Source organism: Miscanthus floridulus, chromosome 18 (genome assembly GCF_019320115.1).
Source record: "Miscanthus floridulus cultivar M001 chromosome 18, ASM1932011v1, whole genome shotgun sequence".
Lineage (NCBI taxonomy): Eukaryota > Viridiplantae > Streptophyta > Magnoliopsida > Poales > Poaceae > Miscanthus > Miscanthus floridulus.
The window spans coordinates 108,203,997-108,219,918 of NC_089597.1; the positions used below are offsets into that span (position 1 = coordinate 108,203,997).

Sequence of the window (15,922 nt, forward strand, 5' to 3'; positions counted from 1 at the left end):
ATTCGATAATTGTGGTACTGATCCGGAACCCAAGATCGTCAACGAAGGCAAGCCCCGGTTTATGCATTAAACCCTTACCTTGTTTACTTTGAAAAGTTTATCACCTATGTTACTTATTGCATTAAGTTGATTAATTCAAATGTTACCTACTTGATGCATTGCCTACCTTGTTAATTGTTTACCATCCTTGAAGATGTTTTCATTTACAAAGGCGTAGAATGCTTAGTATGCTTTATGGTAGGCTTTCAAAGTAAAAGTTTTGATACAATCAAAGATGGCATACTGGCCAAAGAAAGAAAGAAGATAGAATGAACTAGAGACTAGTCGGGTGACTTATCTTGAATGTTGGGTAATGTTGCCGACTATGTCGCTTAAAGGCCACTCATTGTGGATCTTCTGAACGAGACACTTTGTAGTATTGGTCACATACTCCGGTAAGCCTACTTCGGCTAAACCGATACTAAGATGAATGCCCACGCACTGGGAGTGGAGAGATGGTTGGAGTAGCATGTACCCTCATGGCTGGAATGTGGCCAGATTTGAGGTGTGTTGTACTCTCGGGTGGTGTGGAGACGGCTTAGTATAGGAGGATCCAGTAGCGAGGTTGATATATGCAAGATTAAGTTCTACATATGTCATGTGATAAGGAATCCCCAGCTGGGACTTGAATCAATTCGAATTGCCGGTGCTCCGCGGATATGGAGACTCGATTCATTACAGAAGCAATGCAGGACTGGTGAATTACTAAAACACGAGAAAAAGAATGGAATGAGAAGGATTAGAATATGGGATATGAACACTTAGTTTGAGATAATGAACTAAAAGGACTTAGGGGTAAAAACTTGAAAATAGGATCAAGAATAGTAAGCTTTTGGCAAAGAACTTTTGAATCTTGCTACATCCTTACCTAGCCCCAACACCTACATCTCTAAAGTCTATCACCCCCTTTTACGTCGGGTCAGTCTTGTTGAGTGCTTTTGTACTCAGGGTTTGTTAACCCTTGTTGCAGGTGAGTCACATGCGCAGGCTTGTTTTGGTCCCGGCTGCATGTTAGTGTTTGAAGTCGATGACGATGAGGAATGATGAATGGCCTTTGGACAAGGCACTAGTTTGTGTGAAATAAATAATGTTAATGTAATATTATCCCGCTACTATGGTTGTATGACACTTATGGTTTTGTAAGTTTGAAACAACTGGTTTATAAACTTGTTATCTTAAGACTTCCGCTATATTTCACTCTAATGTATATATTTGAATAAACTGTTGTAATCTGCAATGTCTGTGATTGGGATCCTGTTCGAAAAAGATTCGTGGATGATTTGGGTTTCCCGAGGACACCCGACAGACCTGTTAAGTTGTTGGGAACTCATGTACGCTATCAGAGGTATGTTAAGACAACGATAGGTGCACGTGGGCCCGATTTCTTAGGAGGTTCTGCCACAGCTGGTATCAGAGCAGTTCCTATCTAAGATCATTGTAGGTTACTTTGGAAAACCTTCAAATTGATTTGGATCAAAGAAAGTAAACTTGATATTTTAAAGTTCAAATTTCTTTCTTCTTACCTTTGATCTAGCCTTAATCCTATCTTATTTGAAAGTTTATGGCGGATAATATGATTAGGTTTGTCCTATGTATTAAAAATCTAGTACTTTTGATTATATAAATCTTTTGTACCTAGATTTGTAAGATCGATTCATGCATCATGCTTGAACACCTTGCATAATAATTCCCCTTAAAAGTGGTTGGGTAAGTAATGTCAATCCCATTCTTGCTAACCTCGATTATCCTCAAGGTATCGCCGATGAAAGGAGTTCATCATTTTGGGATTCGGGGAAAGTTGGTGCCCCGTTATGTCGAGCCTTTTCAAATCCAACAACGATGTGGACCAGTCGCCTATCGCATCAAACTACCAGATCACATGTCAGCGGTGCATGATATCTTTCATGTATCCCAGTTAAAGAAGTGTCTTCAAGTACCTGACCAAGTGATCGACTTTGGTGATGTAGAACTAGAACCTGATTTGACTTATGCCGAGTACCCTATTAGAGTCTTAGATCAGAAAGATCGAGTCACTCGAAGACGTACAATCAAGTTCTACAAAGTACAATGGAATCAACACACTGAAGATGAAGCTACTTGGGAGTCCGAGGATTACTTAGAAGAAAACTTTCCTGACTTCTTTGCTTCTATCTAGTTGCGATACCTTGTCTATATTATAACTTGTCTCGTTTGTCAACAGAATGGAAAAACCCCCTCACTAGCCTTTTGAATAAAGTTATGATGTGTTAGCTTGACACATTCCTTTTCCATTACTTAAGCCTTAGGTTTTAAATCTCAGGACGAGATTTCTTTAAGGGAGAAGGGTTGTAACACCTCTGGTGTTTTGACCTAGCACTAAAACTTGACATGTCATCATATGCATTGCAAAGCATTCATAAAGTAGGAAATTTTGAATGCATTCACTAAATAAGCTTTATTCCATAGTTGTTATTTTATGTGATGTAATGTGATCCAAAACTCTAAATAAAGATCATGACCACAAGGGTCAAATTTCATGTGATCATGTGAGACCATGTGTTAATTGACTCAAATAACCCTAATGGGCCATGTTACTGGTCAAAAATCAAAGTTAAGTAAAAAGGTAAACAAATCAAATTTGAATTCAAATTCAAATCATAAAAGTCCTTTTTGCCCTTTTGTCTAATTCAAAATCCATTTGGAATTTGGGGTTATGACAAAAAGCAAAGTTGAAGATAATTTCATAAGGATCAACTTTGGTATTCAAAATTTTTAAAGTTTACATATAAAATTTGGAGTAGTTTTGAAATGATTCAAATGCTCAAATGCACCCCAAATTCAAATTTCAAAATGGAGCCAGAATTTGAAAATGTTCATTAAAGCAAAGTTGTAGAGTTCGAAAAGTTGAGCAACTTTTATTTTTGGAGATTTTCAACTTCTTTAGAAAAATTATGAGTAATTTGCAAAATAAACACAGTGGCAATTCTATAATTTTGGGTGAACAGTACACGGTCACCGCCCCACCGCCGGCGTCCTTTCTCTGGCCTTCCAGGCGCGCCCGTGGCCACCCTCGGCTTCGCGCTGGCACGAGCGGCTCACTGCATGTCACCCCCTCACTCATCTGCCGTGCTATAAAGCCCCGACGACGTTATCTGCTTTTCTTCCTCTCCTCTGTTTCCCGACGTCGCCGCCTCAACTCCGGCGAGCTCCCCTCGCCTCCTCAGCGCAAGATAGCCCTAGAAAAGCAGTGTCCCAGTTTCGCCTGCTCCTTGCGCCTCTAACCGACCTGTTGCCACCACTTGATTTCGCCGAGAACTCACTGTCCACGTTCTTCTTCCTCGCGGCCGGCGACCTCGACCGAAACTCCGTTTCACCGCGTCCAGCATCATCCGGTGAGCTGTTGCCCTTGCTTTTTGTCTCTACAGCTTCGTCTCGATGCTGTAGTGCTTAATCCACTCTTGCTTGGTCGTTTTGCCCACTACAGTCGTCAGAACGCCGTCGTCGACGAGGTCCGCTCCGCCGTGATCACTGTCACCGTCGAAATGCGTCACCATAGCTTCTTCGGTCTCGCTCGTTGCTTCAACACGTCCGGGCTGAGCCACTGATGCTTCCTGGACTCTTTGTTTCACCGTTACCGGCCTTGTTTCGCCGGCGTAACGCTGCCGTGCCACCACGTCCGCCATGGCCGGCGTCAGTCTTGTTCTGTGTCGTAATCAACCTCCGAAATGCCACAGATCGATGCACCTAGTCTTTGTGAGCGTTTTGGTACTTTGGCCGTCGCCGTTGAGCTCACCGTCGACGAGTTAGCGTCGGTCAGCGCCGTCGTCGTCGCGGTCAAAGCCGGAGGTTAGGGATGACAAGTGGGCCCCGTGCGTCAGCGACTGTATAGTTCAAATGGAATTTTTCTATTTTCAGAAATAGATGAATAGTGTATGTTTTTGTTATTTTTGTGTAGATTTATTTAGAGCTCCAAAAATTATGAAAATTTTTGTGTGACCTCTCTGTGATGAATACTATTTAGGAAAAATATGAAATATTGATTTACATAACTTTTTGAATGTGATGAAAATTGCTCAATTAATTGATAAATGTAATTTCCATGATTTTTGTAGGCCACTGTATAATTCCAAAAATTATGAAATTTGTTTTGGTACACTAATTTGTTATGAGGAAGCTTACATAAAATTATGAGGTCATTTGGAACAAGTTCATTTTTGGGCTTATTTCCAACTTAATTCAAAAATGGATAAAAGCAAACCCTAAGTGTTAGATTAGTGTTTGATCTTGTTTTGGTCATGTTTTGTGACTAGTAGGGTTTCAAGATCAGTTTGGTCAAGTCACTTGTGTGGTCCTTGATGGTAGAATTGCAAGTTGGTTTTGTTGGCTTGCAACTGTACCGTGAAGGACACTTGTATTCGAGGTGTTGTTATATTTCATGTACCATGAAAGCATCATGTTTACCTTATCATCATATTGAAGGATATGTTATCATTTCGTGTAGAATCTGAGAGTGAACCGATCCTAGTTGAGCAAGTTGTGGAAGGATTCCCGGTTGCCTCGCGATTCGATAATTGTGGTACTGATCCGGAACCCGAGATCGTCAATGAAGGCAAGCCCCGGTTTATGCATTAAACCCTTACCTTGTTTACTTTGAAAAGTTTATCACCTATGTTACTTATTGCATTAAGTTGATTAATTCAAATGTTACCTACTTGATGCATTGCCTACCTTGTTAATTGTTTACCATCCTTGAAGATGTTTTCATTTACAAAGGCGTAGAATGCTTAGTATGCTTCATGGTAGGCTTTCAAAGTAAAAGTTTCGATACAATCAAAGATGACATACTGGCCAAAGAAAGAAAGAAGATAGAATGAACTAGAGACTAGTCGGGTGACTTATCTTGAATGTTGGGTAATGTTGCCGACTATGTCGCTTAAAGGCCACTCATTGTGGATCTTCTGAATGAGACACTTTGTAGTACTGGTCACATACTCCGGTAAGCCTACTTCGGCTAAACCGATACTAAGACGAATGCCCACGCACTGGGAGTGGAGAGATGGCGGTAGTAGCATATACCCTCGTGGCTAGAATGTGGCCGGATTTGAGGTGTGCTGTACTCTCGGGTGGTGTGGAGACGGCTTAGTATAGGAGGATCCGGTAGCAAGGTTGATATATGCAAGATTAAGTTCTACATATGTCATGTGATAAGGAATCCCCAGCTGGGACTTGAATCAATTCGAATTGCCGGTGCTCCGCGGATATGGAGACTCGATTCATTACAGAAGCAATGCAGGACTGGTGAATTACTAAAACATGAGAAAAAGAATGGAATGAGAAGGATTGGAATATGGGATATGAACACTTAGTTTGAGATAATGAACTAAAAGGACTTAGGGGTAAAAACTTGAAAATAGGATCAAGAATAGTAAGCTTTTGGCAAAGAACTTTTGAATCTTGCTACATCCTTACCTAGCCCCAAGACCTGCATCTCTAAAGTCTATCACCCCCTTTTACGTCGGGTCAGTCTTGTTGAGTACTTTTATACTCAGGGTTTGTTAACCCTTGTTGCAGGTGAGTCGCATGCGCAGGCTTGTTTTGGTCCCTGCTGCATGTCAGTGTTTGAAGTCGATGACGATGAGGAATGATGAATGGCCTTTGGACAAGGCACTAGTTTGTGTGAAATAAATAATGTTAATGTAATATTATCCCGCTACTATGGTTGTATGACACTTATGGTTTTGTAAGTTTGAAACAACTGGTTTGTGAACTTGTTATCTTAAGACTTCCGCTATATTTCACTCTGATGTATATATTTGAATAAACTGTTGTAATCTGCAATGTCTGTGATTAGGATCCTGTTCGAAAAAGATTCGTGGATGATTCAGGTTTCCCGAGGACACCCGACAGACCTGTTAAGTTGTTGGGAACTCGTGTACGCTATCAGAGGTCTGTTAAGACAACGATAGGTGCACGTGGGTCCGATTTCTTAGGAGGTTCTGCCACAAGTTGTTTCTTTATTTCATTCTATCGATTTAATCATTATTCGAGATAACGTACCATAGGCTAAGAATTTGTTTTGGACGCACCTGAAGGTACTCCTAGTTGACGAGGCTCTAATGGAAGCTCGTTTGAGTCCATTTGGAGATAGTGCTAATGTTAACACAAGATAGGTGCGCGGTTTGTGACAAACGCACCATTGGCTCAGAAATTGTCTTGAAAGCACCTGATGAAACTCCTAGGTGAGTGGGTCATGTGGAATCTCGTTTCGGTCCGTTCGGAGACAATTTTAGTGTTGGTGCAATATAGGTACATAGTTAGCGCCGAACGTACCATATGCTTAGAAAATCATTTTGGTCGCCCCCAACGTTAGTGTCGGTGCAAGACAGGTACACGGTTTACGCCAAACGTATCATAGGCATTGATGGTACTCCTAGGTCACCAGGCCCAAGTGGAAGATCGTTTCGGTTCGGTTGGAGATAGTGCTACTCTTTTACGCAGGATAGGTGCACGGTTTGCGCCAAACGTACCATTGTCTCAGAAATCGTTTTGGATGCACCCGATGGAACTCGTAGGTGACGTGGGTCATGTGGACTCTCTTTTTGGTCTGTTTTGATGAGGACATCACCTGTCCGGATACAACCACATTAACAACTTTCGATTCATAGGTGAAACAATCCTTTACCATGATTGTATTTGATATATTTGATGAATTGATGCAGGGAAGAGGGTCCATTGGGGTTTTGCAAGGAAGAGCTTGAGGTACATTTGATGAATTGATGCAGGGAAGAGCTTGAGGTTTTGCAGGGAAGAGGGTCCATTGGGGACCCCGGGTTTACGAACCCGAAAACAAATGTACTACATATATAGATACATAATAAAAACTATATAGCAAGAAAAAAACAGAATGACTCATAATTTATAATTGAGGGAGTAATATTTATAATGCATAATAAGTATCACTAGCAAAATGTACTCGTACGTTGCATCGGAACCCAATCTGTATAGGAATCAAATTTTATATAATCGCTAGACATGGGTTGTTCTAACTTGTATGAACACGAATCACGAGTCCGTGTAACATATGAGATACAAAGGGAACGACTCAATACTTATTGTAATCGGAACTTGTATCTATCATAGCTAGATGTCAGTTATCCTAACTCGTATAAGATGTGTCATAGCAGTCTGCTAATAAAGGAATACATTTTCACACTAAACATATTGGAAGAGACAAATGATAACATTTTTATAAATCTAGTAAATTTATTTTGGACGGAGAGAGTAGAAGAATGAGTTGTAGTTAATTACAGCTGAGTCTGCACGGAACTTGTTCAATCGGAATCGAGCTAGCTGCCTGAGCTGCGTGGCACAGCTCTGATCCACGGCTCCACGCTGTTTGTTCGGACTGATTACTGAGAGACAGAGTCCAGTTAAGCAGCAGATGCACATTGCAAAGGCAGACCGCAGAGCACGCAGGCATGTGGCAGCTGCTGCCGCAGATCCTCAAAGCCAATGACAAGCGAGCCCCATTCCGCCATGTTCCACTCACCCCTTAGCAGCCTGGGAATGGAAATATGACCCACATTCCTGTTCCATGTTCCCACCCGTTCCGGAAATGTCTACATTCCAGAAACGGAAACCACATTATAAAATGATACCTCAAGTTTTCGTAAATGGGAACATGAACGTTCAGTCGCTTCAGGGCGGTAGTGCTGGAGCCACGGATTGCTGTCCCTTTCCCATGTGTTTTCCGTTGGACGCCAACGGCCGGCTCGACCTCGCCCTTTATCCTTCCGTATCTGCTGCGGCGGACCCAACACAAAATCTAAGTAACTAAAGGCTCTATACTGCAAGTTGGTAGCTTCAGCCAATAGTACGCTTCCTAATTCGATAATATGGAATTGTCAGTTCACTTCCTAATCCGATATGGATGTTGGTCTTGTACCTTCAGTCCTACACAATAAGATTTGACGTTACAAATCGTTTGGAACTGCTGGCGCATGTGTTTTCTGTAATAGTGGTAACATGTTTTCTTTTCCAACATCAAAGTAACAGTTAACAAGGATGAACATAAATTATTTTTCCGTCTCCACGATGCACCACTCCAACAGACGATAACACTGCCCTGTTGACACATCATCATTGCTACTTTGCACCATCTTACGATGATGTCTTGCTTAGGACTACTACTCTTTCTATATTTTGTAACTTTTGCTCAACATGATATCATGACACTCAAACTTGAAAATTCGTATGGCACATTCTAAGGACAAAAGGGGACACCCCACCAGAAGTCTGTACAGTCACATTGCAAAAAATTGCTATCATACTATGCTTGTCCATTGAAAAACGTTGAACTTCATGAAAAACTTAGAGTTTGTTTCAAAATACATTTAGTAATTAGTGTTGATGGAAAAAAGGAATTACTAAAAGATAATGGCCCTTATAGTTTATTTCATAGTATTTGGATTAAGCGAGGGCATGTGCCCCCGCTCGGTTCAACTTGGGTCTGCCCCTGGGTATCCGTGGCTCGTGACTATCCACAGATCTATTTTTGATCCTTTGGGCGGCTTTGGTTGATGCCTCACGCGTCTTTAACAACGTGTTTGGTTTGAAGATTCAATTCATGCGGCATGGACTGGCCGGTCTAGCGTCTCTGGCATTTTATTGGGGAATGACATCATCTGAAAATCTCTTTCCGTTGGCATCTAGGAGTGCTATACGTGGAACGACTCCATGACGGACGGTTCCCATGACGCGAACCAAACGCTAGGGCTATGTTCGACTAGGTTCTGATGATTCCAAATGCCTTCATGACGCAAACCAAATGTGTTGTAACTCTTTATCATCTGTAATGCACCACCAACCACCACCACCACTTCCATCCAAGTACCCATGGCCCCGCCTCTTCCTGTTCCATCCCCCTCCTCCCTTCCGAAGAGCTTGCCTTACTCCGAGCAGGCTGGACATCGCAAAAGCCCGGGAAGCAAAATTTGTTCCTAGAATGAAAGGGAGGAGACAATATGAAGATTCCAACGCAAACCAATTATTCCTCGGCTCAATTCCCCCTACCCAACCCTCACCTCACTTGACCTCACAAGCACCATGGGGAATGTGGTGTCCATGGTGGCCGATGTCTTCGCTTTGGCCATGGTTGGTTCTTGTGCGATTGGCGGCCTGTGTGGCCACATGGCCACACTTTCCATGGCCGCCATTAAAGGGAAGTTCAACAGAATGGTCATAGGTGGCACTGGTTGACATTGCAACTGTTCTTGCCGCATCTTGGTTGATTTAATTTGGATGTAGGAGGACGAGAGGGAGCTGACGTTGTTGTGCAAAGGGCTCAAAGGTCGAGGGAGTTCGCTCAAGGCTCGCGAGCTAGGGTGCTCAAAAAAAATGTTGTGATGTTAAGGGGGCATACCCCCCCAGCCCCCGGTCCCCTGGCTTCGCCACTGGTTACGGCATCAGATGATGTAGAAGCTTAGCTTCAAGCCCCACACATCACCCCTGACACCCCGAGGGTGGTTTGCATGGCAATTTAACTTCAATGCACTTACGACAATTTTGCTTGAATTTTGGTACGTACTAAATTTTGCTATTGTCTTGTGCAAGTTCCCTTGAATTTACTTAACTGAGGAGTAGATGACCTGGATGTCCAGTGCTATGGCTAATTATGTCCCTGTGTTATCAGTTGCACTTTAATACATGTTGCATCAATTATATTTGATCTTTATTAGCTGTTTGGAAATGCTCTGGAGTATAGAATATTTAGCCTAGTTCAGCTTTCTAATATGATTCAGTTTGTCATTGTTCCTCATACCATAACAATGATAGGATAGCAGTCATCTTTTATCTGAATTGTTTGCCTGTGTGAAACAATTTGCAAAAATGGTGCGATGCAGGCAAACTGAAATGGGTAAAAGCCTGCATTATGAAATTGACTTTGGGTACAATTCCATCTGACATTGGGAATATTTCTCTTGCAAAAGCGATTGACTTTTCAGAGAATTTCTTAACTGGAGTGATATATACCAAAGGAGTTGTGTAACATTCCAGTCTTGATTTTACTGTACCTCTTCTAGAACCAACTTACAGGCTCTATTCCTACAAAGTGGTCTGGGTTGAAAAACTTGAGTGAACTTGATCTATCAATCAATTATGTTTAGCTGACTTGTCATGTGGCATGTTCCATTTCATTGCATCAGGGGTGAGACTGTATCTGGATGGGACCATCAGTATTCTAGTGAAGTCTGAAACATTACAAGTTGTTACCTACAAAATTGATAAATGTTTTTTTGGCTATTACAAGTTGTTTAATCAGTATCACAATTTTTTGTTACCTACAACCCGGCGGGCGCGGATACGGGCATGAATCTGTGCCCGCGGGCACGGGCACGGGCACAGATTGCTGCCCGTGGCGGGTGGCGGGCGCGGGTGCGGGCATGAGATTTTTCTCACGGGCGCGGGCGTGCGAAGCCACTATCCGCGCGGATATTACCCGTTGCCATCTTTATGCCCCATTGTCCCCTGATCTCGGCTCCACGCTTGTCCGCCCCGCTCCGGTTGCCACTTCACCTCCCCACCTAACCTCGCCAACCATGGACCCCACCCCCAGTCTTCGCCACACCTGCCCACCTGACCTAGCCACCGCCACGCGCTGTCCCTCCTTCCTCGCACTTGCCCACCCCACCTCGGCTGCCACTGCACCCAACCTTGCCTTCCCCACGCATGCTTTGGTGCCCTGCAACACGTTTGACCTGGACGTCCCCCATGGCAAGGAAGGCGAAGATGTCATGGTTGTTATGCACTTACGCATGTGTTCTTGGGCACATGAATCCAAGAGCATGAGAAGTCATTTCAACCAAAATCTCTAATTTTTGGATCTGGAGTTGAGCTGTAAGCACAACACATTTCTCACATCTATGATGAGTTATGGGTAGCGCAGCGAGGTGAGGCTAAGGAGACGCGGTAAGGGCAAAGGTGGCAAGTTGAGGCAGTGACATGCCTAACAAAGCTAGTCTAGGGAAGAGGTCGACTAACGGTGGTAGATCTGATATAGGGAGCCCGAGCGCCGTTGAAGTATAGAGCATGCTCAAATTTACATTTTTGTTTGGTCCTGACACGTAGTACTTGTCGAAGTATTAATCATATATGTTTATTTGCTAATTAAAATTTGACATTGTAATGAGAAATATTTGAATAAAAAAACAAGTACTCATCTTTTTTAATCACAATCTCATGTTTTGAGAATCTGGTGTTATAATTTCTATGCTTCAAACGCCGCTATCTATATGTTTTTTGTGTTTTTCTATTCTCTATTTATATTCGAGTGGGCAACAACGCGAGCATGTTAAACAGCGTATCTGCAACACGTGCGAGTTGATTACTTTTTTATTGTTAGAGCGGGCAACAACTCCAGCCAGAAATTAGCAGCCTATGTACAACACCTGCTAAGTTGTCACATTGTTTTTCAGAAGCAAATTGGATGGGTGCACAGTGCGTGAACTTGAATCACAATCCTGGTGAAAATTTTATCATCGTCATTGGTTTTCATTTTTCTTTTGTGGGTGCATCCACAACCACAACCAGCAATATAGCTTCGTCACTGGTGGACAATAGATAAATAGATATATAACGTATTCGGTTCTTTTTTGTGTACCAGCAGTGTGGGTAATTTATCAACATTTAAATAGCCACTTTGATTTTATTTTCTTTAATTAATTTGATAATTTATAAGCATTGGGAATAAAGTAGGAGACTTCTTTTACGGGTCAAATACCAAGATAATAGATTATCATTGCTCGTAAAAGCATGTAATTCCTAGTCTTTACGCCCATGACCCATCAGAACAACCGGAAGGACATGTCTTGCGGTAACTATCTCTAGCAAAAAAATGCAATATCTACGCAAGTCCCAGTTTCTGCTTCCCTCTTCATATCACTATGCACACACACGCAAAACATGCCCATGCTAGTAATCTACACAGCAATCTCAGTTCAAAAACCTAGAAGTATGGGTTACAGGAAAAGTATGAGCACTCCACACGTGTGTTAATTGAAATGTTTGCTGGTGGATGAATGTGAGGGTCTATGGCGGTATAACCGGCCTTCTACTGTGTCTCTCCTCAATCATCTTCAGCCCCACATACCTGTTTAATGTAAAAAAATACAGCTATCATGTTAACTTCTACTATAACATGATTAGCAAAACAGCTATATATAGGTTGTAAGTATATACAACCACTAAAATTTCTTTTGAAGCCTTTGCATTATCCTAGAACTCCTAAAAAATCTCACAAAGAAGCAAGCGTCCGATCATCGATTTGTATTCTAATATTTACCCATAAACTTCTAATCCGAAAATTGATAGCATGTGTGGGTGCACGGGTTGATGAACTAGTAAGACTAAAGTGCTAGCCGGAATTTCAAATATAACATGGTAACATCTTGATAGTTGCCGGATAGGATGATCCAGTGATTTACTTCACGACACTATATAACATTGTTCAGTAGTTTTAAAACAACAGCATTTCACTTTCACCTGGAAATGGACGAAGAATGATTAAAACTCATACCTGCCCATCATCAAGATTGTAGCCTGAGGATTTGTCCCAGGTGTCTCACTGAACGTTGATGCATCCACCACACGAATTGCACGGGCACCAATTACCCGGAAATTCCTATCAACCACCTTCCCAGCGACACACCCTCCATGATAATGCCATAACGTTGCCACAGTCTGCTGGCAGTAGTTTGCTAGAGCTCTATCGTTTGTTCTCCAGTCAACTGGCAGTGCTGTCCCAACAATCCTGAAGTCCCTCCTAACAGACCCTCCTCTTCTATTCGTCAATCCAACTGCTGAACGAAATCCGTCCAATGCTCTGCCCTCAAGCACTTCTGCCACATGACGCACACCCAGGATACATCGTGCCAAGTCCTCAGGATGGCTCAAGTAGTTGAAGCGCAGAGCAGGACTCTCCAATGGATTCGTTGATGAAAGCCATAGTGAACCTTCAGATAATGGTCCAGGAACCTTTTCCATGATAGTTGCAACAGTAACATAGAGTGGAGAAGACGAGCCAAGGAAAGGACTAGAAGATCTCAACTCTGGAGCAAGTGGGACAATGTATGATGCTGCCTCAAGGTATGAGGCAGTTCCATTAGCTGACGGGATGCCAACGACCTGAATAAGAGAGTGATCAATAGGAACTGACGGGATGAAGGAGATGCCATTGCGAGGGTTGTCGTACATATGTTTGCCGGCATCGGGGATGTCAGCAGAAACAGGGATACCGAGGTTGGAAAGATCAGTAGCAGGGCCAATGCCACTGAGCAGCAGCAATTGGGGACTCCCCAGGGCACCTGCTGAAAGTATAACCTCCCCACCTGGGCGCAGGAGGGCTTGGTGCTGATCGAGGAGACGGTCCTGGTAAACAACACCAATTGCTGCAATTGTTGGTTGTGGAGACCTTCCACGGCGCGCAGCTGGCCAATACAACAAAATGGAAGTGGTTTGTCCAGTTGAAGTCTCGCAAGAAAAAAGAAAATAAAAAAGGTTAAACCCAAAGAGCTAAAATAGTATACTTGTATAAAACAGTCCAATGACAAAATTGGATGCATTCTGCTAAGTAAACCTAGAGTCTTATTCACCGGAACCTATTTTTTAAGAGAATTGAATTAACAGCAACCAAATCAGAAAAAAAAATAGCATTATTGTGTTTATTTCGGTTCAAATCTTGCACAGAAATAGTGACCGGATCAGAAACTAAGACGTTATTGTCGATTCAGAGTTTACTACTAAAGGTTTAAATGAACTTTAGGCAATGATTCTGGTATATGCAATTGACTTGAAAATTCAGTTTGTGAAAGATACAATGACTTAAGGTAGGCAGCTATCTTAGTTGATTCAGTTACAATTCCGCAATGTAATGCGCAGCCACCTTTATCCAAATTACCACAAGGACCAAGAAGTAACAAACGAAGTGCTGTACTGTACTATATTAGAAGAATGCATCTCTCTCACCAGGGTCAATCGGGTTGGTGATGATGCGAGTAACTGTAGCACGGACGGCAACCCGGAGACGGCTAGGACGGGCAAACGCAAGGAGGTCGGCAGCGCTGCGCCGTCGACCTGATGCATCAAAGGTCGTGGCGCCGACCTTTGTGCCAATGACATGGTCCACCGTGAAGCCGTTCCACGGAGTCACATTTGCTTCCAGCAGCGCCGCCCTCACCGCCGCCTGCCACCCATGCACCGCCGGCTGGAACGTCATCAGCCTCTCCACCCACTCATATGACGCATTCACCAGCGGCATATCCCAATTGGTCACCTCAGCATCCTAAAACCTCCAGCAACAATGGACCAGAAAAAACGGGAATCATTGAGCATCCTCATCAACCAGCACGGTAGGAAACGAAACATAATTGAACAATCATCGCGGATGTATGCGAAACGCGAAGTGAAAAGAGGATGGCATGGTAGCCCTATGTGTTGTGTATGTGGCAAGGTGGAAACAGTCGATCATATTCTGTTTGAATGTGTCTTTGCACAATATGTGTGGTGGTGTATCAGGGATGCCTTCCACTTGCAAGGCTTTCCTCTGTCAATGCAGGAATTGATTTCCCAATGGTTGCCAAGGAGGCTGGGAATTCCTAAGAGATTATCTTTTGCTTTCTTTGCAGGTCTCGCATGGGCTATCTGGAAGAACTGAAATAAGATGGTCATTGAGAAGCGCTTTCCTGACAATCCTGATTCAGTGATTCATATTGCTGCCAATTTCATGCAGATGTGGGCCGAGCTACAAAAGGAGCGCGACAAAGCCAGGATGAAGGCGATGGGACAGTGTTTGGATGATTGGATGAGCAAGAAGGATCGTGTGATGGGATCATATTCAGACATTGTAGTGATGTAGCTTCAGAATGTTCTTGTTATGCAGTTAGTGTCTGTTGGCTCTGGGGCGAGCCTTTCTCAGGCTTTGTTTTGTTGCTTAAACCTTAGCTGTCGAACTGGTATCACCAGTGTGTATGACTCTGTTATTGGCTTTCTTAAAAGCCGAGTTCATCTCCTTTCAAAAAAAAAAATGTATGCGAAACGCGTGTGCCACCAAATTAAGGCAGTAGAAAGCATAGAAGACGAAATGTTTATGCCAGAAACCGACCTCGGCGTGGCCGCGAAACCATTCCGGGTGCGCGCGCGAGTAGAACCCGGCGTTGATGGCCGTGCCGCCGCCGAGCACGCGCGCGCGCACGTTAGGGACGCCGTCCTCCGACGTGAACCCCTGCGCCGGCGCGTCGGACTCCGGGGCCGGGTCCGCCATGGCGAGCGTCCTCACGAACCCGCCCGCCGTGGCGAGCGCGGGGAACTCGCTGGGCGCGCCGCCGCGCTCGAGCAGAAGCACCCGCCCGCCGCCGGGCCCCGCCAGCGTGGCCGCGAGCGGGCAGCCCGCCGTGCCGCCGCCCACGACGATGTAGTCGTACAGCTCCACCGCCGGCGTCGCCGCCGCATCGACCAGGTACCGCGCGTACGCCGGCGGCGGCCCTGCGAAAACCAAACCACACCCACGCCGCACAGGTCAGCCGCCGCAGACGGATAGCGTCGGTTACAGAGACCTAGAGATTGGGTGCTCGGTGGTACCTCCGAAAGCGCGGGACTGAGCGAAGGTGAGCGACGGCACGAGGAGGAGGAGGACGACGAGGTGGTGGTGGAGCCGCGCGGGGATGGCGGCCATGGAGCGGTGACGTAGCGTCTGTGGAGAAGGTGGGTGGGGTTAGCGCCGGAGCGGAGAAGACGAGGTGGGGTTTGGGCAGTGGGAGGAAATGCGAGTGGCGCTCGCGGGCGCGGACGCGGGCGCAAGCGCGAGGAGGAAGGAGGGCGGCATTGCGGACGTGTTGGCTCGCTTGTTGCG

The 15,922-nt window shown here is 44.3% G+C and overlaps 1 protein-coding gene across 1 annotated transcript; it reads right to left on the reverse strand.

Annotated features, from left to right (window-relative positions):
* Positions 1–11,865: 11,865 nt before the first annotated feature.
* LOC136522833 ((R)-mandelonitrile lyase-like) lies at positions 11,866–15,866 on the reverse strand. Its single transcript, XM_066516632.1, has 5 exons — positions 15,652–15,866; positions 15,176–15,555; positions 14,041–14,356; positions 12,593–13,502; positions 11,866–12,166 (listed from the first exon to the last, which is right to left on the reverse strand). The coding sequence occupies exons 1-5, from the start codon at positions 15,743–15,745 to the stop codon at positions 12,106–12,108; spliced, it is 1,761 nt and encodes a 586-aa protein (XP_066372729.1). The 5' UTR covers positions 15,746–15,866; the 3' UTR covers positions 11,866–12,105.
* Between the last annotated feature and the right edge of the window lie 56 nt (positions 15,867–15,922).

Excerpts from the sequence above, each read along its gene's own strand:
- LOC136522833 (XM_066516632.1), bottom strand. The coding sequence starts at position 15,745 with ATGGCCGCCATCCCCGCGCGGCTCCACCACCACCTCGTCGTCCTCCTC. Across the intron at positions 15,556-15,651 it reads TCAGTCCCGCGCTTTCGGAG|GGCCGCCGCCGGCGTACGCG; the intron begins GTACCACCGAGC and ends TGGTTTTCGCAG. Across the intron at positions 14,357-15,175 it reads GGTTTCGCGGCCACGCCGAG|GATGCTGAGGTGACCAATTG; the intron begins GTCGGTTTCTGG and ends TGGAGGTTTTAG.